The 22,223-nt window shown below is 48.2% G+C and overlaps 2 protein-coding genes across 2 annotated transcripts in view; both read left to right on the top strand.

The window, feature by feature from the left end:
* LOC149443517 (uncharacterized) overlaps positions 1 to 5,194 on the top strand; it is a 50,713-nt gene extending 45,519 nt beyond the window's left edge. The window contains exon 17 of the mRNA XM_089655600.1: positions 3,384 to 5,194. Coding sequence (XP_089511726.1) covers positions 3,384 to 3,402 — 19 coding nt within the window. The 3' untranslated portion in view covers positions 3,403 to 5,194. The remainder of the gene's footprint in view (positions 1 to 3,383) is intronic.
* A 7,567-nt stretch (positions 5,195 to 12,761) lies between these two features.
* Positions 12,762 to 22,223, top strand: part of LOC149443516 (uncharacterized) — an 84,611-nt gene continuing 75,149 nt past the window's right edge. Inside the window, exons 1-2 of the mRNA XM_089655597.1 lie at positions 12,762 to 13,302; positions 14,458 to 14,550. Coding sequence (XP_089511723.1) covers positions 13,026 to 13,302; positions 14,458 to 14,550 — 370 coding nt within the window. The 5' untranslated portion in view covers positions 12,762 to 13,025. The remainder of the gene's footprint in view (positions 13,303 to 14,457; positions 14,551 to 22,223) is intronic.

Below are 22,223 nucleotides of genomic sequence, written 5' to 3'. Positions count from 1 at the left end.
AGTTCCTTGGGCATCTCATATACCCCTAGACCCCATCCAAAAACAACAACAAAACAAGCTCAAGGACTGTTTTACTGACTCTGAGAGAAAAATGTGGAAAATGAATGTTGCCTGGCCATGCAGAGCTTAGGGGGACCCAAAAACTCAGCAGCCCTTAAGGAGGCTAGCACTGTACAGTCATTTCTCTGGAGTGGGACCTTTTTGATTGCACTAATCCCTTCTCACCCTAGCCTGTATGGTTATAGTGTCTTCTCTATGTATGTGTTGGACATGTGTCACTGGCAGCCACTCAGCCCTCATGTGTTCTGGTCATATTTTGCCTAATAGATTTAGTTTCAGGAAAATCCTGTATGTATATTATGGCCACTAGACAGAGGTGAATATCATATGTGACCTGCTTTATGGAGGATCGCTGTTATGGCAGGAGGGGGAGATCACAGAGAGCCCGCATCTCCTCACTACTCCATTACTCCTGTTGTTCCCACATGTAAGACGGGGGAAGGGGAAGCTCGTGGAGGAGTGGTGGGGGGCTATTTGTGCTGGGAAAGGTAATTGGGGGGAGATGTGTTAGGAGGTAGGACTGGGGAAGATTTGTGCTAGGAGGGGAGAATGGGGGATTGGGAGGGGGGATTAGTGTTAGGTGGGGGTAATTGGGGGTGATATGTGATACTAGGGTGATTTGGGTATGCAGTGATTTGTGCCAGGAAGGGCAATTTGTAGGCAGTTGGGCTAGGATGAGGTTTTTTTTTTTGGGGAGGGTTGTACTAGAAGGGGGGATGGGGGGAATATGTACTAGTAGGGGAGATTTGTACTAGGAGAGAGAATGGGGGGGATTTGTACTAGAAGGGGGGGATATTTTTGCTAGGTGGGATTTGGGGGTAGGATTTGTACTGGGGGTAGGATTTGTGCTGGGAGGGGAGGATTTAGGGGGGAGTATTTGTACTAGGAGGGGAGATTTGAGGAGAGGATTTACGCTAGGCGTGGGGAATGGGGGGAGGATTGTGCTAGGAGGAGGGAATGGGGGGGGGGGGAAATTGTGCTAGGGGGAGGATTTGGCAGGGGGGTGGATTTGTGCTAGAAGGGGAAAAGTTATCAGGGATTAGTGTTAGGTGGGGGGGAACTGGGGGTGATATGTGCTACTAGGGTAATTTGGCTATGCAGGGATTTGTGCTGGGAAGGGTCATTTGTAGGTGATTGTGCTAGAAGGAGGAATTTGTACTAGGAGGAGGGATTTGGGGGGGATTTGTATTAGAAGGGAGGATTTGGGTGGGAGGATTTATAATGGGGGGAGGATTTGTGCTAGGATGGGGATTTAGAGGGAATATTTGTACTAGGAGGGGAGATTTGAGGAGAGGATTTATGCTAGGAGTAGGGATTTGGGGGAGAGGGTTTGTACTAGGAGTGGGGGGAATTTGTACTAGGAGGGGTGATTTGGGGAGAAAATTTGTACTAGGAGGGGTGATTTGGGGAGAGGATTTACACTAAGAGTGGGGATTTAGGGAGAGGATTTGTGCTAGGAGGGGGGGATTTGTACTAGAAGGAGAAATTTGGTAAATGATTTAAGCTGAGAGTGATGGGCGAATGAGTACTAGGAGGGGGGATTTGGGGGAGATGATTTGTACCAGGGGCGGACTGACCATTCAAGAACTCTGGCACTGCCCGAGGGCCGGGGGTCTGTAGGGGGCCCCATGAGATGCCCCTGGTACCTTTTTCATAGGCTTTTTTTGGGTGTGGTTTGAGTGTGGGCAAGGACACAGGGGTCTCCTATTGCCCGGGGGCCCCGTGAGTTGTCAGTCCGCCCCTGGTTTGTACTAGGAGGGGGTATTTGGAAAGAAAGAGGATGTGTGCTATGCGGGGTGATTTTTGGGGCATGGAAGATTTGTTAGGGATTGGGGGTATTTGAGCTGAAAGGGGGGTTTGGACTGTGAGGATGGGGAATTTTTGCATTTTTGTTTGCGTAGAATTTGGGCTTGCAGAAGGAATTCATGCTTAGGGGGTGAGCTTGTTGATTAGTGCTGGGTTTTTTTTTGGGGGGGGAGCGCAGTTTTTCACCATTACCGTAAATGCTAGATGACCTTGTCCTGGCACTGTCTGCACTGCACACACGGCACTCAACAGATCTCCTCCCAACACAGAGCTGAGATCAGATCTCCCCACAGCATCGATCTGCACAATGTGTAGCCGGCTGCAGTTGCAGTTCTGACCTGTGAAATTCCCTGATTGGATTGGCAGCTGCAGTAGCCGGCTACACACTGTGTGGAGGGATACCGATCTCAGCCATGTGCTGTGTGGGGAGGAGGAGATCTCTTAAAGTAGAGTTCCACCTGAAAAAAAAAGTCATCAGCTACAAAAACTGTAGCTGCTGACTTTTAAAATACAGCCACTTACCTGTCCATTGATCACACGGTGTCCTCACCAGCCGTCTTTTCTCCCCGGTGTCAGCATCTTCAGTGTGGGCACCTGACTGTGACAGCTGGCAGCTTCACAGCCGGGTGCCCACTGCGCATGTGCGTGAAGCGCTACGCTTTGTGAATGGTTCCGTAGTCTTCTGGGACCTGTCACATGTCCCACAAGACTACAGGGAGGGAGGGGGGAGGACAACTTTGTTTCCGATCGTCTAGGAAGTGGGAGTGGTACCTGTCAAATTCGGGTACCCCCCCACTCCCCAAATGTGCCAATTCTTAATGGGAAGCGGGGGACACAGGCTTAAAGCAGAACTTCCCCTTTTGGGTGGAGCTCCATTTTAAGTGCCCTGCTCCTCAACTCTGCTGACCGCTGTCTTCCACCATGCTGACTCCTGTACCCTGCCCTGCTAACCCCTGTCCTCTGCACTGCTGACCCCTATCTTCTTTCCTGTTGATCCCTGTCCTCTTCCATGCTAAGCCCTGTAGACTGCCCTACAAACTGCCGACCCCCCCCCCCCCTGTACACTGCTCTACTGACTCTTATATACTGCCCTGCTAACCTTGCATCTTCTGCCCCCTTGCAATTTTTACTGCACCCCCAAATCAGACAGGCTAGATCCAGCCCTGCTGTGTCTTCTCCTAGCCTGCATTATAAAACTAAGTAGCTGGGTTATTATTGTCTGTTGTGGGTCTACAGGTCAGGGTGAAGGAGTGCACAGGGCATTGTGGGTAGGTGCCAATGTTTGGCGATTTGAAATGCACCAAAAATGTACCCATTCAGGGTGAACTTAAACATACTGTAGGAGATGAGATTCAGATTTATCACCAAATGAATGAAATCATGGTTGGACTTTTAGCACATCTTAAAAGGCAATTAAAGTGTCTCCATTTTGATTGTAAAGGTTTATGGTGTATAAGAGTAACACCTTGTTTTATAGTATTGTTATTTTATACCCTTGTTTTTTTTTTTTTTAACAGACCTTATCTTGATGTCTAATGAGTTAATACAAAGGACATTGATGCCACCTTCCTGTGAAAGACCCAAACCTTCATGGGTTCCTTCCCATGCCATGAAGACTCCAAGAAACATGGGTGTGTGAGGAGGTGCTGCATGGTGCGGCAGTAGGAGATATTCGGAGTCCAGTTGCAGGAAACAGAACTTGTATCAGTTACAGTTCGGTAATTCACAAGACGCCTGGCGGGAAGACAACCCAAACGGGAACACTCACAGGATGCAACAGTGCTGTGCAACAGAGTAGGTCTCGGATGTGACGATAGCATCTATCTTGAGTGGTGTAATGAATTGGCTTCCAAGTAGGGAGGCTTTCAAGGATGGTGTGTCCCTATCTGCTCCTTGCTCATCTGGAACATCTCCCTACCACTACTTGCTGTCCCTGACAGACGGGTGACCAGTCCCTACACTACCTACATGTGAAATGCGCAGCATGCTCACTAGCCAAGGTCTTAAATAGACTCTGCCTGGCCCAAGATGGCTACCAGAGTCACATGGGCTGCCAGCATACAATTAGATGGCTACCCTGGTGACCCCAAAAAAAAAAACCACAGCATCTCTAAGCGAGGAGGCTTCCAAGAAGGATGGTGTGTCCCTATCTGCTCCTTACTCGTCTGGAACATCTCCCTACCACTACTCACTGTCCCTGACAGACAGGTGGACAGTCCCTAAACTACCCACTAAACAGACCTTATCTTGATGTCTAATGAGTTAATACAAAGGACATGGATGCCACCCTTCTGTGAAAGGCCAAAACCATCATGGGTCCCTTCCCATGCCATGAAGACTCCAAGAAACATGGGTGTGTGAGGAGGTGCTGCATGGTGCGGCAGTAGGAGACATTCAGAATCCAGTTGCGGGAAACAGAACTTGTATCAGTTACAGTTCACTCATTCACAACAAGCCTGGCAGGAAGACAACCCAAACGGGAACACTCACAGGATGCAACAGTGGTGTGCAACAGAGTAGGTCTCGGATATGATGATAGCATCTATCTTGAGTGGTGTAATGAATCCTCGCCGGTCTGTTTCCAAGCGGGGAGGCCTCCAAGAAGGATGGTGTGTCCCTATCTGCTCCTTGCTTGTCTGGAACATCTCCCTACCACTACTCGCTGTCCCTGACAGACGGGTGACCAGTCCCTACACTACACACAGGAGAAATACGCACCATGCCCATTAGCCAAGGTCCTAAATAGACTCTGTCTGGCCCAAGATGGCTGCCAGAGTTACATGGGCTGTCGGCATACAATTGGATGGCTGACCCAGTGACCCCCCCCAAAAAAAATCCATAGAGGAGCCATGTTCCTTTTTACTACCTCTCCCTCTGCAATGCCGCTGAGGTTAAGCGCCACTTGCAGTGGGGAAAGCAGACTGTACCTGCCTACATGTGGCTATGTGGTTAGCAAATGTGCTTTGTATCTCGGGGTTTGAATGTACGCTGAGATACTTTCTGCCTACTGTGAACCCCAAAACCAAACCTAACCAGCTGCTACTAAGGTATGCTGCTGCCTGCCATGGAGGAGGGACTCCCAAAAGGTTTGTATGTTCTCCCCAGAATTCTGATGATTTCTCCCGCAAAGCCAAGTTTGATCGAATAATTGCCTTCCTTCCTAAGTCATCCTTGGGGTGTGTTGGGACCATAGGCATCTACTGTAAGACTAGGAGCTCCATCTGGAGACAGGGACTGTCATGGTTTGTACTCTGTAAGACTCTGCATAATCTGCTAATGCTGTACAAGACGAAAAAAAAAAATAAAAAACGTATTTCTCCAGAATGTATTGCTTTGTCAGAAATCTCTGTTCCAACTTTTATTATGTCATTTAAAATAATTATAATGTTATAAGGCCGTTTGACAATGATAGATGAGTGAATGTGTGCCTTGGAAAAAAAAGTGGTGTGCCACAGTGAATCTGCATAGCAGTGTGCGCACAGTGTAGAACACACACCCAACATGTAAAACAGTACACAGTTAACCCTTTGATTGCCCCTCATGTTAACCCCTTTCTGCCAAGTGCCATTAGTACAGCGTCAGTGCTTTTTATTAGCACCGATCACTATATTGGTGTCACTGGGGGATGTCTTGGTGCCGTCCTTACGAATCATGGAGGTCATACAAAATACTAGATGGAGTAGCCTTTGTTGTGGGGTGTGTTAATTTTTGCATCAACTAATTTGAGTAAAACTGAAGATTTTGTCATCTAAGTTCTATTATGAACCTTCCTTTCATGTTAAAATGGTCGTGAGAACCACGATCGGGCTCAGGGTAGGATTTCTGCTGCTGTTCCTAATTTTTAGAGAAATGAATTGCACGTGCACGCCGGACAATAATCACTAGAGATGAGCGAAGTATTCAAAAATTCGATTCGGCTGATTCGGCGAATTCGCGGAATAAATTCGATTCGAGTCGAATATATTCGCTGCGAATTTAACATATAAAAAGGGTGTTTCTAGGCTTCAGAGAGCCTTTATATTAGTGCAGAACACTGTACCTTTAATTTAAATGCCCTTGGAGTCTGCTGGGGAAGAGAAATAATACTGTCAGTCAGTATGACATGCAGATGAGTGCCGTCGATCTTAGAATCACCGCACACTTCACTCATTTGGGCAGTCACGGGGCCAAAACCAGAGTGTGGAGCCACAGTGTGGCGGTGGAGGCAGCAGCAATGGGAGGCCGTACAGCACCCTATGAAAAAATGGAACCCACCAGCAGTGTGAGGAGACCTGAAAGTGGCACATGGCAGAGTGTGGCGATGGAGACAGCAGCAATGGGAGGCCGTACAGGGACCCATGACACACTCTGGACCTGGCAGCAGCATGAGGAGGCGGTACAGGGGCCCATGACAGATTACGGGCCTGGCAGCAGCATGAGGAGTCGGTACGGGGGCCCATGGCAGATTACGGGCCTGGCAGCAGCAATGGGAGGCCCGTAATCTGCCAGCACCCTATGACAAAATGGAACCCACCAGCAGTGTGAGGAGATCTGAAAGTGGCACATGGCAGAGTGTGGCGATGGAGACAGCAGCAATGGGAGGCTGTACAGGGACCCATGACACACTCTGGACCTGGCAGCAGCAAGAGGAGGCGGTACAGGGGCCCATGGCAGAGTGGCGAAGCGTAAGCAGCTTAAATTGAAGGTCATACAGAGGGCTATGTTAAAAATAATAACATGTTTGGGGCATGATTCATGGCAGATTTAGTCAGTTGTGTCAGGAACTGGTGGTTTGAAATCCAGACTAATCCACGCCTGATTCATTTTCACAAACGTGAGTCTCTCCACACTTTGGGTGGACAGTCGTGTCCTCCGCGGAGTTACAATACCTCCTGCCGCACTAAACACGCGCTCCGATGCCACGCTACTGGCCGGGCATGACAGCCTTTCAAGGGCAAATTCAGCTAGTTGGGGCCAAAGGTCAAGTTTTGTTGCCCAGTAGTCAAGGGGATTGTCTACCTCGGTTGGCAGGGTGCTGTCCAAGTAGGCCCAAGCCTGTTGTTTGAGGTCCTGCTCCAGGTCCACCTGATGCTGCTGCGGCTGGTTAGTAGTTTCCTCACTGCGCTGGTGAAGAAAGCTACTCATCATCGACTGCAGACTGAGGCAGCCGCTGCTGGTGGAGCTGCCACTGCTCCTACCACCCCACCCCTCCCCTGCTGCCATGGCAGCGGAACGCGAGCGCACAGGGCCCACAGTGTCTGAGGATGGACGTTGGCGCAGAAAGGCAGAGACCAACTGACTACATAGGTGGTTTTTATAGTACGTTATTTTGGCCTCCCTCTCAGCAGGTGTGAAAAAGGCCACCATTTTTGAACGGTAGCGAGGGTCCAACAAGGTGGACAGCCAAAAGTCATCCCTCTGTCTGATGGTTATTATTCGGCTGTCGCTACGCAAGCAACCGAGCATGCTATGGGCCATTTGTGCCAAGGAATGCGAGGGACTCCCTGCCTCCATCTCCACAGCATACTGCCACGGTGCGTCTGGGTCCTCTGTCTCCTCCTCCTCCTCCTCTACCAGATGCTCCTGCTCCTCCACTCCTGTCCGCTGAGTGGAAAAACCACCCATTTCACTCAATAATTCCTGAGCACCAATGTCCTCCTCTACCTCCTCCTCTTCTTCCTGTCCTGCCCCCACAGGGGTCATGTGGCGTTGAGATCTGTGCTCCACGTCTACCGCACCCTGACCAGCCATTGTTAACAGCATTTGTTCCAGGACGTGCAACAGAGGAATGACGTCGTTCATCCCATAGTCCTGCCGACTCACGAATAGCGTGGCCTCCTCAAAGGGCCTGAGCAAGCGGCAGGTGTCACGCATGAGCTGCCAATGGCTGACATCTAAGTTACACAGGGGAGTACCTTTATCCGCTTGTAACATCAGGAAATCGGTGATGGCCTTTCGCTGTTCGTAAAGGCGGTCTAACATATGTAGGGTTGAATTCCACCTTGTTGCAACGTCGCAGATCAGGCGATGCTGTGGAATTCCGTTCTGCCGCTGCAGCTCAAGGAGGGTGTGCTTTGCGGTGTAGGAATGGCTGAAATGCATGCAAAGTTTACGTGACATTTTAAGGATGTCTTGCAGTGGGATGGTGGATTTTAGGAACCGCTTGACAACCAGATTGAACACGTGAGCCATGCATGGCGCATGGCACAACCTTCCTTGACGCAGAGCAGACACCATGTTCTTTCCGTTGTCGGTCAACATGGTTCCGATTTTCAGTTTGCGCGGAGACAGCCATCTGTCGATTTCTCTGTTCATTACACTCAGAAGTTCCTCCCCTGTGTGACTACGTTCGCCAAGGCATACCAGGTGCAGCACAGCGTGACACCGTTGCGCCCTGCACATGTGATATGCCGGTCGGGTAATGGGACTTGGCACGGGGGTGGCGGCTGAGGACACGGCGGAAGAAGAGGTGGTAGAGGCGGACATCTTTGCTGGACCAAGGACGTGCAAACGTGGAGGCAAAAGCGGCGTGACCTGTCCAAGTTGCTGGTGCGGCTGTGCCGGCACCACGTTCACCCAGTGGGCCGTAAATGACATGTACTGTCCCTGACCGTAGTTACAGCTCCACACGTCGGCGCTGCCGTGCACTTTGGCAGAGACCGACATGCTCAAAGACTGGCCCACCATCTCTTCTACATGTGAATGCAGGGCTGGCACTGCCTTTTTGGCGAAGAAATGCCGGCTTGGCACTCTCCACCGCGGCTCGGCACAAGCCATCATTTCTCGGAAAGGTGCTGAGTCCACCACTTGGAAAGGGAGGGACTGCAACACCAGCAACTTGGACAGGAGGACGTTCAGCTTTTGCACCGTCGGGTGCGTGCTCGCAAACTGTTGTCTCTTGGAAACGGATTCCAAGAAAGACTGCTGACGGAATCCGTGAAGAGGAGTAGCAGGAGAAGGAGCATCTGAACGAGCGGAAGATGCCAACGAGCGACAACTCCCCTCAGCAGAGGTGTTGGAGCCTTGACTGGCTGATAGAGGGCGATTGACGTCGGGTGACGGAGCAAGTAACGGAGCGGGTGATGAAACGGGGGCTGGGGCAGGCAGAACCGCCGTATCTTTATCACGGTTTTCCCAGGCCACCGAATGGCGACGCTGCATATGCTGACGCAACGCTGTAGTCCCAACATGGGCCCCCTGGCCACGCTTGACTTTCTGGCCACATAGTCGACATACGGCTACGTTTACTTCCTCGGGCGGCTTGACGAAAAATTGCCACACCGCCGAGTAGGAAACTTTGCCCCCGCTACTCCTCACTGGCTGACTGCTACTTCCTCACCGGCACCACTACTGGCCGTGGTGGTAGGCTGCAGTGGAGCTGGTGCTCTACTCCGTGGCCGTTTGGCTCCACTGACACTGCTGCGACCCTGCTGCCTCCTGGGCAACCCACCGACTGTTTTGCTCGCTGCCAAGCTGGCAAGCTCTTCTCCTGATGATGCGGAAGCAATAGCCTGATGACGACGAGGCTGCCAAGTGTGATCAGCCTCATCATCATCAATTAGGGTCTCTGCCTCACTACTAGCCCCCTCGGCTGCATGTGGGTCAGGAGACAGACCTGTCTCTAGACCGGCTACCGAGCCACTCTCCTCGCCAGTACTTCTTCGCCTGGCTGCTGAAGAGGCGGATGTCTCCCCCCGTTCCTGACCGCCCTCTGTTAGCTCTTCCTCACTGTACAGTGGGGCTGAGCCCACAGCATGCGATACTTCGCTTGGTGAGGGAACACCAAAGGACAGGGGCAGGTAGAGGACATGTGATTTCAGTGGGCTTGCTCCCGGGCCATGCCAACTAACGGTTGTGTCTGACGTACCCACCGACCGTTGGCTGTAGGTGTCAGAGGTGACCTGGGAAGAGGAAGACGACCGAGCCAACCAATCGATGACGGCAGGGTTGTCGGTGGAGACACGACCGCTGGATGACACCGGGAGCACTGGCCTCTGGCTGCGACTAGTGCTGCCTCGACCCCTTCCTCTGCTGCCACGTCTGCTCGCTCCTGAAACATTGCCTCCTCTGCCACTCCTCTGCGTGTTGTCTGACATACTCTTTAATTCAACGATTCTGTGTCCCTGAGTAACGATTCTGTGTCCCTGAGTAACGATTCTGTGTCCCTGAGTAACGATTCTGTGTCCCTGAGTAACGATTCTGTGTCTGTCCCTGAGTAACGATTCTGTGTCCCTCAGTAACGATTCTGTGTCCCTCAGTAACGATTCTGTGTCCCTCAGTAACGATTCTGTGTCCCTCAGTAACGATTCTGTGTCCCTCAGTAACAATTCTGTGTCCCTGAGTAACGATTCTGTGGCCCTAAAGTCTCTTTGGCCCTAACTCGGTCCCTAATACACAGAGGTCTGTCTCTCTTGAACGATTCTGTGTCCCTGAGTAACAATTCTGTGTCCCTGAGTAACGATTCTGTGTCCCTAAAGTCTCTGTGGCCCTAACTCTGTCCCTAATACACAGAGGTCTGTCTCTCTTGAATGACCGGAGGCTAATGGAGAATTCTAAGATGGCCGCAATTTATAGCTCCACCATTACACAGTGCTGGCTGGCTGGCTGCTGATTGGCTAATGCGATCACATGTCATGAATGAATGCATTATGAGTCAGCGCGCCTTGTCTGCGCGCCTTCCCAGAGATCCCCGCTCCGTCGCCACACATGTCGCCGCCATTTTTGGGAAAATTCGATTCGTGCATCCGAAGTTTGCTAATTTTCGGATTCGGCGCGAATCGAATTTTTCCTAATCTTCGAAACGAATTCCACGTCGCCAAGTTCGATTCGCTCATCTCTAATAATCACACTTGACAACTGTGCAGTATAACCACATCCTCATCTCTGTTTATTGCAGGGCGGGGCTTAACCTTTTATACATAGAAAACAATAGAGTATACGTCACTATTATGTAAATATAGTCACATTCTAAAAGGTACATTGTGCTTGGCTGTAATATGGGAGAAATGAAGAAACTTGAGGCCCGTTATCTCTTCCCTCCCCCTCACATATTCAAGGCCGTAACTGCAAAATCCTCACAGCGCGAAGGGGGGGGGGGGGGGGTGAGAACATCGTTCTGAACAAACAAGTTAAGGAGGACTGCAAAGCCCAGCAGACAAAAATACATTTGAGTTCAAAATACTAGCAGTCAGACATCACTAACCGGATCAATCACTGTTTTTGGTGGAAATGATATTTCTACATGGCAAATAATTTCCTAGCAGGTGTAGTAGAGTAATAGAAATCCAACAGTCATGACATGCATGCTGCTGATTCTGTGTCATTGAATCACTCATTGAAAGGGGCGTGTTCAAAATAATAGCAGTGTGGAGTTCTATTAGTGAGGTCATTCATTCTTTGAAAAACAGGTGGCAATGATTGCCCTTATTTAAGGAAGGAAGGCAGCAAATGTTGGACATGCTGGTTACAGTGCATTTCTCTCTGAAATTCTGAGGAAAATGGGTCGTTCCAGACATTGTTCAGAAGAACAGCGTACCTTGATTAAAAAGTGGATTGGAGAGGGGAAAACATATAAAGAAGTGCAGAAAATGATCGGCTGCTCAGCTAAAATGATCACAAATGCTTTAAAATGGCAACCAAAACCTGAAAGTTGTGGAAGAAAGCGAAAAACTACCATTGGAATGGATAGAAGAATAGCCAAAATGGCGCGGACTCAGCCACCAATCAGCTCCAGGAAGATGAAAGAAGGTGTGACGTTCCCTGTGAGGACTGTTACAATTAGAAGACGCCGATGTGAAGCCAAGCTATCTGCAAGAAGCCCCCGCAAAGTCCCACTGTTGGGAAAAAGACGTGCTGAAGAGGTTACAATCTGCCAAAGAGCACATTGACTGGCCTAAAGAGAAATGGCGCAACATTTTGTGGACTGATGAAAGTAAGATTGTTCTTTTTGGGTCTAGTGGGCGGAGACAGTTTGTCAGACAACCCCCAAACACTGAATTCAAGCCACAGTACACTGTGAAGACCGTGAAGCATGGTGGTGCAAGCATCATGATATGGGGATGTTTCTCATACTACGGTGTTGGGCCTATTTATCGCATACCAGGGATCATGGATCAGTTTGAATACATCAGAATACTTGAAGAGGTCATGCTGCCTTATGCTGAAGAGGAAATGCCCTTGAAATGGGTGTTCCAACAAGACAACGACCCCAAACACACCAGTAAACGTACAACATCTTGGTTCCAGACCAACAAGATGGACGTTATGGAGTGGCCAGCCCAATCCCCGGATCTTCATCCAATAGAAAACTTGTGGGGTGACATCAAAAATGCCGTTTCTGAGGCAAAACCAAGAAATAGAGAAGAACTGTGGAATGTGGTCCAATCATCCTGGGCTGGAATACCTGATCACAGGGGCCAGAAGTTGGGGGACTCCATGCAACACAGATGTACAGCAGTTCTCAGAAACGGTGCGACTACAACCAAATATTCATGAAGTCATTCAAAGGAAAGCAAAATCTTCAAACATTTCTCAGTTTATATAGTGAATGTTTGAGTTTGTAAAGAAGAATACAAACACTGAGATTTTTTTGAACCGTCTAATATTCACTTTTCTTCCATTTTTTTAGAGGAACAACACAAATTTGATGTATTTTTCTTCATGTTGTGATTTGGAATAGAATGTGTAGTGTTCCCAATGCATTTGTGTGGATGGAAATAAAAGCTATTAGAAGGATTTTCAGCTTTATTCAATTTTTTCAACACACTGCTATTATTTTGAACACAACTGTACATTTCTCTGAAAGCGAAGACGTTCTCCAGGAAATGAACTGCTGGTATATTTCAGGAGGTGGAGGGCGGGAGGAGGGGCCCCTGTCCTCTCGGCCTGTGAAGTTCCATTACAGGTTCTCCATAACTGCATGACAGAAGAGACGTAGAAGGAATTCTTCGCAGCTGCTCTGGAAAACAAACAGGCCTCATCTACAGGACACATTGAATGAAGTCAGGAAGTGTTTTTTTTTTTTTAAGAAAGGAAATAAAGGCGGGAGGAAAAAACAAGAAAATTACTTTCACTTTCAGTTGGGACGTTGCAGACTCATTTCCCTTGAAAAGAGGAAGAGTAGGCGAGCTGCTGGAGACAGAACTGAGGTTGGCATCTTCTGGGGCACCACATAGGGGAGGATGGCGCGGAGTGTGCGAGATGTCCTACTCATGGCCTTGGATGATCTGACTGAGTGGAGCTTCAAGAGGTTCCGGAACAAAATAACAGACTGGAGAATAGAGGAGGGCTTCCGCCACATCGGCAGAGGCCAGCTAGAGTGGGCAGACCGGTGCGATGTAGTGGATCTGATCCTGAGCTACTACACGGATTCTTATGGACCGAAGATGACTCTGGCTGTTCTGGAAAGCATCAATGAGAAGCAAGTGGCCTCGGACCTCAAGAAGAACCTGGAGAACGGTAAAGCTGGCCATAGGCTTTAGATGCTTGCTGTATATGGAGCTCTAACAGTCATCTCATTTATAAACAGGGAGGCCATGGGCCCCTTTCACACTGATGCAGTGTGATGTGAGCACACGGCGGGTGCGGAGCAGCGTGCCCATGGGTTTGGTGCTGGTTAGCTGCGCTTTCCCATTGACTTCTATTATGTCCTGCGGTTTTGGTGAACTTTCTGGAAGTTCATGAAAACACCTCCCAAATTTTTGAGGCGGTAACGAGGGACACCCTATTAGTAAAAGTATATAGGCAGAGGACACCCCCCCGCCACGCCCCCTTAAAGGAGAATTATACAAAAAAATTTGTTGGTTAACTACTTGCCAACCGCAGATAGCCAAATGACGGCTACGCTGCGGCCGGCCAGTTCTGGGAGGGCGTCATATGATGTCCTCCCAGAACGGTATAAAGAGATAAAGAGATAACTTAGCGAGCGCTTACAGTTTAGCAGCTTATAGCACAAAAAGGAACCACAGACCTTTCCGAAAATGATAAGAACGCGCTCTCCTGCGCACCCCCGGGGATCTCCGTGATCGCTGTGTCCTACGGACACAGCTGATCACATGATATGGTAAAAGGCCAATCACAGCGGCCTTTTACCACATGATCAGCCATGTCCAATGCCTCGCTGATCACCGGGAAATGCAATTGCCGGTTCTCGGCTGCACTTTCCTCACGCTGTCAGAGCGTGAGGAAAGTACTGCCGAGAACCGACAGTTGTCAGAGCGGGGATCGGCACCGATCATCATGATGAAAAAAGGCTCTGGACAGCATCAGGAACTGGAAGAGTTAAAAAAAATTGTTCAAACGCTTATAAACGTGATTTAGCAGCGTTTTGCCACGTTTACAAGCATTTTGCGTTTGAAACGCTGATAAAATCAACTGCTGAACGCAAGTTTTCTGCTTTAAAAAAAAACGACTGTAAACTCAACTGCCTGTAAACTGTAAACGACGACGGACACATAGGAAAACATTAGGGGGAGTTCAGAGGCTGCTTGAAAAAAACGCTGAACATCTCCTGAACGTGAGTTTATCAGCTGCAGTGTACATGGAGCCCTAAGGTGAAGATGGACATTTATCAGAAGCGTCTTCCTCATCTTCTTTTGTTTTTTTCCCATGCAGTTTCCGGGATTTCACATAAACCTAAATCAGGTCTGGATGTTATATCGGATATGAGGATGAAGGATGAAGGGCGCAGCGGGACACAATCACAAGGTGAGGGCAATGACACTTTGTAACAGATATAATTCACAGGCAAAAAGGGTACATCTCCACTTGGGCATAATACTGCAAGTATAGATTTAGGCTCCATTCACACTTGTGCGACTTGTCATACGACTTTGGACACTACAGTTGCATGAGAAGTCGTACCGCATGTTTTTCAATGACAACCATTTAAATATGCAAAGTTGCAGCGACTTCAAAGAAGTTCACGTTCTGCTTTGGTACGACTTTCATGCAACTTGAGTGCCATAGACTGCAATGTAAACCCTCAAAAGCTGTATGAAAGTTGCACCCGAATGTTAAAAATAGCGAAAAAGTATACCTTATGGCGCCGCTCCAAACTGTAGATGGAAGGAAATGGGATCACCCCACCGGCAAGTGAGAAAAGGGGGGCACGAGTCCGAGCCATTCCAGTGTCATCCAATACAAGGGAAGAGATGGAGGCCGCTCAACCGACCCTAGGAGTTCAGTGTTGAGGAATGGCCTCAGCCGCCGTTTGCCCACATAGAAGAAAAATATATTTGAAATAATATATTTGTGAAGAATATTTTAATAATATGACATATATTTGAAATACTACAATTTTGGCCATTTTCATATACAGTATATGATCTTGCCTTGGGCCCCAAATAGTCTAGCACCTGCCCTAAATATTCCCAGATCATTTCTATCATGACGGCTGTTGATTGCATAGAGAACCACTGAGGGCCCTTGTACTAAGTACCAGCCATATGCTAGAAGCCTTCTTCTCAAATGATGTTATACTCCGTGTCCAAAATATCTCAGCAGGTGTACAGAATACACAATGTCTATTTTAGAGTTGCTCATGGGGGTACAACCTTGACCTCCAAAGCTGGCCATGCATGGATCAAAATAGAGCCAGTTCAGCAGGAACTGCTTGAATTTTGGTCCTTGTATGGCCATCTCCATTCATGAGAAGTTGATCTAGCGATTGACTTTTCATGAATGGGCTTGTTGGTATATTTTCACTTAATCAGCGCATGCAACCAATCAGGAGTACCACTGTCAGAGTACAATGACACAGTGGGGACGGTTTCCCTATCCACCTCGGATATGTGGATGGGGAAATCGGTTCAGCCAGCTTTAGGAGCTCAACCTTTGTCTATTGGCCATGGACCACCGATGACTTTATATTTAGCTACTGTCACTTTAAAACATACAAAGTCTCTTTAGGAGATAGCAGACACACTGTACGTATGGTTCTCAAGGTGGATTTTTCTTCCAAGGGTCCCCATAAAGTCAGCAACCTTAGTGTAACCAGGCAAAGATGTGAGGGAGATGTGAGAAGGTCACCAAATGCTTCGAAGAAAGCTTTCGCTCATACATTTCAAAGTCTTTTGAATACAAACTGTCCAGCAAAAGCCTTGTCAAGTATACATGTAGTGAAAGGCAAGCTTGGATGTAGATAAAATATCTAAGATGTCCTGTAAAAAGTCACTGGTTGCTGTTTATTATTCATACTTTGTGATATAAGTTGACGACGGTTAGTCTGTAGTAGCCTCATAATTGTGGAACAAAACACTTTTCCTTTTTTGTTGGTCTACTTTTAGTGATGCATACCAGTTTTTAATGTATACACATAGTACATGAATAATTTACTCTTTTATGTACTCTTTGTAGTTAACAATTTCAATACCGTGCAATTTTACACCTTCCTGCCCAGGCCATTTTTCACATTTCAGCGCTCTCACACTTTGAATGACAATTGCGCGGTCATACAACATTGTACCCAAACTAAAATTTTATCATTTTCTTCACACAACTAGAGCTTTCTTTTGGTGGTATTTAATCACCGCTGGGGTTTTTATTTTTTGCTAAATTAACAAAAAAAGACCAAAAATGTTGAAAAAAAACCACGTTTTTCTTTGTTTCTGTTATAAAAGTTTACAAATAAATAATTGTTCTTCATAAATTTAGGCCGAGATGTATTCTGCTACATGTCTTTGGTGAAAATAACCCAAATTAGGATGTATTTTTTAGTTTGTAGGAAAGTTATAGAGTTCACAAACTATGGTATAGATCTGATTATTGATCAATCCTGAAGTACTGACGGCCAATCTAATTTCTTGAGGTCTAAGAATGTCAGGACAGTACAGATATCCCCAAATGTCAGGACAGTACAGATATCCCCAAATGTCAGGACAGTACAGATATCCCCAAATGTCAGGACAGTACAGATATCCCCCAAATGAACCCTTTTTGCAGAGTAGACAGTCCGACGTACTTCATAAGAGGCATGGCGAGTTTTTTGAAGTTGTATTTTTTTTGTCATAATTTTTCGGAAAATGAAAAAATTAAAAAAATTATTTTCACTATTTTATTTACGTACTGTCACCAGTGCAGTACAGCGTCATCATATAACTGGCATGGCGGTAAACAGGGACACTGACTGGTGACAGTATGAAAAAAAAATATATATATATATATATTTTTTTTTTTATTATTTTTAATTTTTTATTACTTTTTTTAAGATTTTTTTTTCATATTTTACTATGACCAAAGTAGTACAATGTTACCATAGTAACATTGTACTACTTTGGGGAAGTGATCAGTATTTTTTTTTTTTTTACACAATTTGCTTATAGCAAAGAATTACTTTGCTATAAGCAAGCATTTACCTGAATGAAATCGATTCATTCAGGTTTTTTTTTTTTTTTTTTTTTTTTTTGTGCTTAGCTGTGATTTGGTCACAGCTAATCACATGACATGTGCATGTGATCAGCTGTGACCATTCACAGCTAGGCACTAGTGTACAATGGATGGCATCATGAATGAAGCCATCATTTGTATACAACTGTCATGTTACCTGCTGTGATTGGTCACAGCAGGTCACATGGTACCTGCAACGGGGGGCCGGTACTCAGATCTGTCATCGGCCATGTCCGAGGTACACGGCCGGTGACAGATCGGCCCGCTGCGCCGCTCTGCATTAGCGCAAAAGGCGCATGTGCGGGAGCACGCCAAATGGCGTGCACCCGGAGTGCAGGAGCGCATTTGAAGCCGCCAAACGGCCATTGGCCGGGCGGCTAATGGTTAATATGTGGTCTGGTATGGATTTTAACGGGAACCCCATGCCAAAATTGGAAAAAAAAGATGGCGTGGAGTCCTCCCATAAAATCTATACCAGACCCTTATCTGAGTATGCAGGCTGGGAGGCCAGGAAAGGGGGGGATGAGCTCCTGAACCAGGCCACATGCCTCAACCTGGGGGGGTGGGTGCATTGGGGTAGAGCCCCCCCCCCCCAAAGCATCTTGTCCCCATGTTGATGAGGACAAGGGACTCTTGCCCACAACCCTGGCCCAGGGGGGGTGACTTATGGGAATCTGGAAGCCCCCTTTATTATGGGAGTTCCCAGATCTCAGCCCCCCATGTGAATTCACCAAAAAAGTGAGTAAAAACACACACACATATTTTGATGTCTCCTTTATTACAAAAAAAAATTGTCCCCTGGTGTAGATTGAGCATCAATCATGATGAACGTCACTCCACCGACCCGGAAAAAAAGAGGTGTTCTCCCACTGCTGGCACCCGCCGAATGACAGCTCTTCCACTTCCCACTGCTAAATAAGCTAAGGGGTGGGGCCACCTAATGATGCCACAGGGTGACCCCGCTCCCTTGTGACATCAGTGCGGCCCCTGCAGCAGATGTATTAATACAAAAGAAAAGAGCTGACTGGAATACCAGACAAAGGAAAGCTGCTTTCACAGGACACGCGTGGCGTATCAAAAACAACGAAGGTAAATGAAGTAAACACAAAATATCTTTAAAAATGTTAAATACTGAAATAAAATAGTAAATAAAATCACACACATATATAAACACCCTTCTACAGCATTGCCTTTTTATTGGTGGAAGAAGAGTATTCATATATGTGTGTGATTTTATTTACTATTTTATTTCAGTATTTGACATTTATAAAGATATTTTGTATTTCTTTAACCACTTGCCCTCCTGAGGATTTACCCCCCTTAATGACCAGGCCTCTTTTTGCTACTCGTCGCTGCACCCAAACTAAATTTACGTCCTTTTTTTCACACAAATAGAGCTTTCTATCGGTGGTATTTGATCACCTGTGCGCTTTTTATTTTTCACGCTATAAACAAAAAAGGCCAAAAAGTTTAAAAAAAAAACAATATTTTTTACTTTCAGCTATAAAAAATATATAATAAACTCAAAGTTGGTTATAAATTTAGGCCAAAATGTATTCTGCTCCATGTTTTTGGTAAAAAAAATCCCAATAAGTGTATATTGATTGCTTTGTGTGGAAGTTATAGCGTCTACAAACTATGGTATAGATACTGCAATTTACGCCATTTTTCTGCTATACAGCGCTGTGCTAGTTTAATGGACAATTGTGCGGTCATGCAATACCGTACATAAATGAAATTGACATCCTTTTTTTCCCCACAAATTGAAAAATTTATTTTGGTGGTATTTGCCTGTGCGGTTTTTATTTTTTGCGCTATAAAAAAAAAGGCTGACAATTTTGAGGAAAAAAAACAATATTTTGGACTTTTTGCTATAAAACATGTCCAGTAAAAAAAATTTAAAAATCAAATTTAGTCATAAATTTCTGCCAAAATGTATTCTGCTCCGTGTCTTTTAGAGATGAGCGAAGAAATGAAAAATTCGATTCGACTGATTCGGCGAATTCGTGGACAATATTCGATTCGAGTCGAATAAATTCGCTGTGAATTTAACTTAAAAAAGGGTGTTTCTAGGCTTCAGAGAGACTTTATATTAGTGCAGAACACTGTACCTTTAATTTAAATGCCCTTGGAGTCTGCTGGGGAAGAGAAATAATACTGTCAGTCAGTATGACATGCAGATGAGTGCCGTCGATCTTAGAATCACCGCACACTTCACTCATTTGGCCAGTCACGGGGCCAAAACCAGTGTTTGGAGCCACAGTGTGGCGGTGGAGCCAGCAGCAATGGGAGGCCATACAGCACCCTATGACAAAATGGAAACCAGCAGGAGTGTGAGGAGACCTGAAAGTGGCACATGGCAGAGTGGGAGCAATGGGAGGCGGTACAGGGACCCAGGTCACACTGTGGGACCAGCAGCAGCGTGACCAGGCGGTACGGGGGCCCATGGCCGATATGGGGCCTGGCGGCACCTATGGAAGGCCGCTAATCTGCCAGCAACCTATGACAAAATGGAAAACCGCAGGAGTGTAAGGAGACCTCAAAGTGGCACATGGCAGAGTGGAAGCAATGGGAGGCCGTACAGGGACCCAGGTCACACTGTGGGCTCAGCAGCAGCGTGACCAGGCGGTACGGGGGCCCATGGCCGATATGGGGCCTGGCGGCACCAATGGAAGGCCTGTAATCTGCCAGCAACCTATGACAAAATGGACAACCGCAGGAGTGTGAGGAGATTTCAAAGTGGCACATGGCAGAGTGGAAGCAATGGGAGGCCGTACAGGGACCCAGGTCACACTGTGGGACCAGCAGCAGCGTGACCAGGCGGTACGGGGGCCCATGGCCGATATGGGGCCTGGCGGCACCTATGGAAGGCCGCTAATCTGCCAGCAACCTATGACAAAATGGACAACCGCAGGAGTGTGAGGAGATTTCAAAGTGGCACATGGCAGAGTGGAAGCAATGGGAGGCCGTACAGGGACCCAGGTCACACTGTGGGACCAGCAGCAGCGTGACCAGGCGGTACGGGGGCCCATGGCCGATTTGGGGCCTGGCGGCACCTATGGGAGGCCTGTAATCTGCCAGCACCCTATGACACAATGGAACCCTGGGCTGGGGCAGGCAGAACCGCCGTATCTTTATCACGGTTTTCCCAGGCCACCGAATGGCGACGCTGCATATGCTGACGCAACGCTGTAGTCCCAACATGGGCCCCCTGGCCACGCTTGACTTTCTGGCCACATAGTCGACATACGGCTACGTTTACTTCTTCGGGCGGCTTGACGAAAAATTGCCACACCGCAGAGTAGGAAACTTTGCCTCCGCTACTCCTCACTGGCTGACTGCTACTTCCTCCGTGCACACCGGCACCACTACTGGCCGTGGTGGTAGGCTGCAGTGGAGCTGGTGCTCTACTCCGTGGCCGTTTGCCTCCACTGACACTGCTGCGACCCTGCTGCCTCCTGGCAGCAGCAATGGGAGGCCGTACAGGGACCCATGAGACACTCTGGACCTGGCAGCAGCATGAAGAGGCGGTACAGGGGCCCATGGCAGATTAGGGGCCTGGCAGCAGCAATGGGAGGCCCGTAATCTGCCAGCACCCTATGTCAAAAAATTCAACACACCAGCAGTGTGAGGAGACCGGAATGTGGCACATGGCAGAGTGTGGCGATAGAGACAGCAGCAATGGGAGGCCGTACAGGGACCCATGAGAGACTCTGGACTTGGCAGCAGCATGAGGAGGCGGTATATAGGGGCCCATGGCAGATTAGGGGCCTGGCAGCAGCTATGGGAGGCCCGTAATCTGCCAGCACCCTATGTCAAAAAATTCAACACACCAGCAGTGTGAGGAGACCGGAAAGTGGCACATGGCATGAGAGACTGTGGACCTGGCAGCAGCAGCATGAGGAGGCGGTATATAGGGGCCCATGGCAGATTAGGGGCCTGGCAGCAGCTATGGGAGGCCCGTAATCTGCCAACACCCTATGTCAAAAAATTGAACACACCAGCAGTGTGAGGAGACCTGAAAGTGGCACATGGCATGAGAGACTGTGGACCTGGCAGCAGCATGAGGAGGCGGTATAGGGGCCCATGGCAGATTAGGGGCCTGGCAGCAGCTATGGGAGGCCCGTAATCTGCCAGCACCCTATGTCAAAAAATTCAACACAACAGCAGTGTGTGAGGAGACCTCAAAGTGGCACATGGCAGAGTGGGAGCACTGGGAGGCGGTACAGGGACCCAGGTCACACTGTGGGCTCAGCAGCAGCGTGACCAGGCGGTACGGGGGCCCATGGCCGATTTGGGGCCTGGCGGCACCTATGGGAGGCCTGTAATCTGCCAGCAACCTATGACAAAATGGAAAAAAAAAGGTGTGAAAAAGGCCACCATTTTAGAACGGTAGCGAGGGTCCAACAAGGTGGACAGCCAAAAGTCATCCCTCTGTCTGATGGTTATTATTCGGCTGTTGCTACGCAAGCAACCGAGCATGCTATGGGCCATTTGTGCCAAGGAATGCGAGGGACTCCCTGCCTCCATCTCCACAGCATACTGCCACGGTGCGTCTGGGTCCTCTGTCTCCTCCTCCTCCTTTTTTACCAGATGCTCCTGCTCCTCCACTCCTGTCCGCTGAGAGGAAAAACCACCCATTTCACTCAATAATTCCTGAGCACCAATGTCCTCCTCTACCTCCTCCTCTTCTTCCTGTCCTGCCCCCACAGGGGTCATGTGGCGTTGAGATCTGTGCGCCACGTCTACCGCACCCTGACCAGCCATTGTTAACAGCATTTGTTCCAGGACGTGCAACAGAGGAATGACGTCGTTCATCCCATAGTCCTGCCGACTCAAGAATAGCGTGGCCTCCTCAAAGGGCCTGAGCAAGCGCAGGTGTCACGCATGAGCTGCCAATGGCTGACATCTAAGTTACACAGGGAGTACCTTTATCCGCTTTTAACATCAGGAAATCTGTGATGGCCTTTCGCTGTTCGTAAAGGCGGTCTAAC

This window comes from Staurois parvus, unplaced genomic scaffold (genome assembly GCF_062004578.1).
Source record: "Staurois parvus isolate SC_StPar_1 unplaced genomic scaffold, SC_StPar_1.0 ptg000854l, whole genome shotgun sequence".
NCBI lineage: Eukaryota > Metazoa > Chordata > Amphibia > Anura > Ranidae > Staurois > Staurois parvus.
This window is presented reverse-complemented; position numbering and strand designations above follow the sequence as displayed.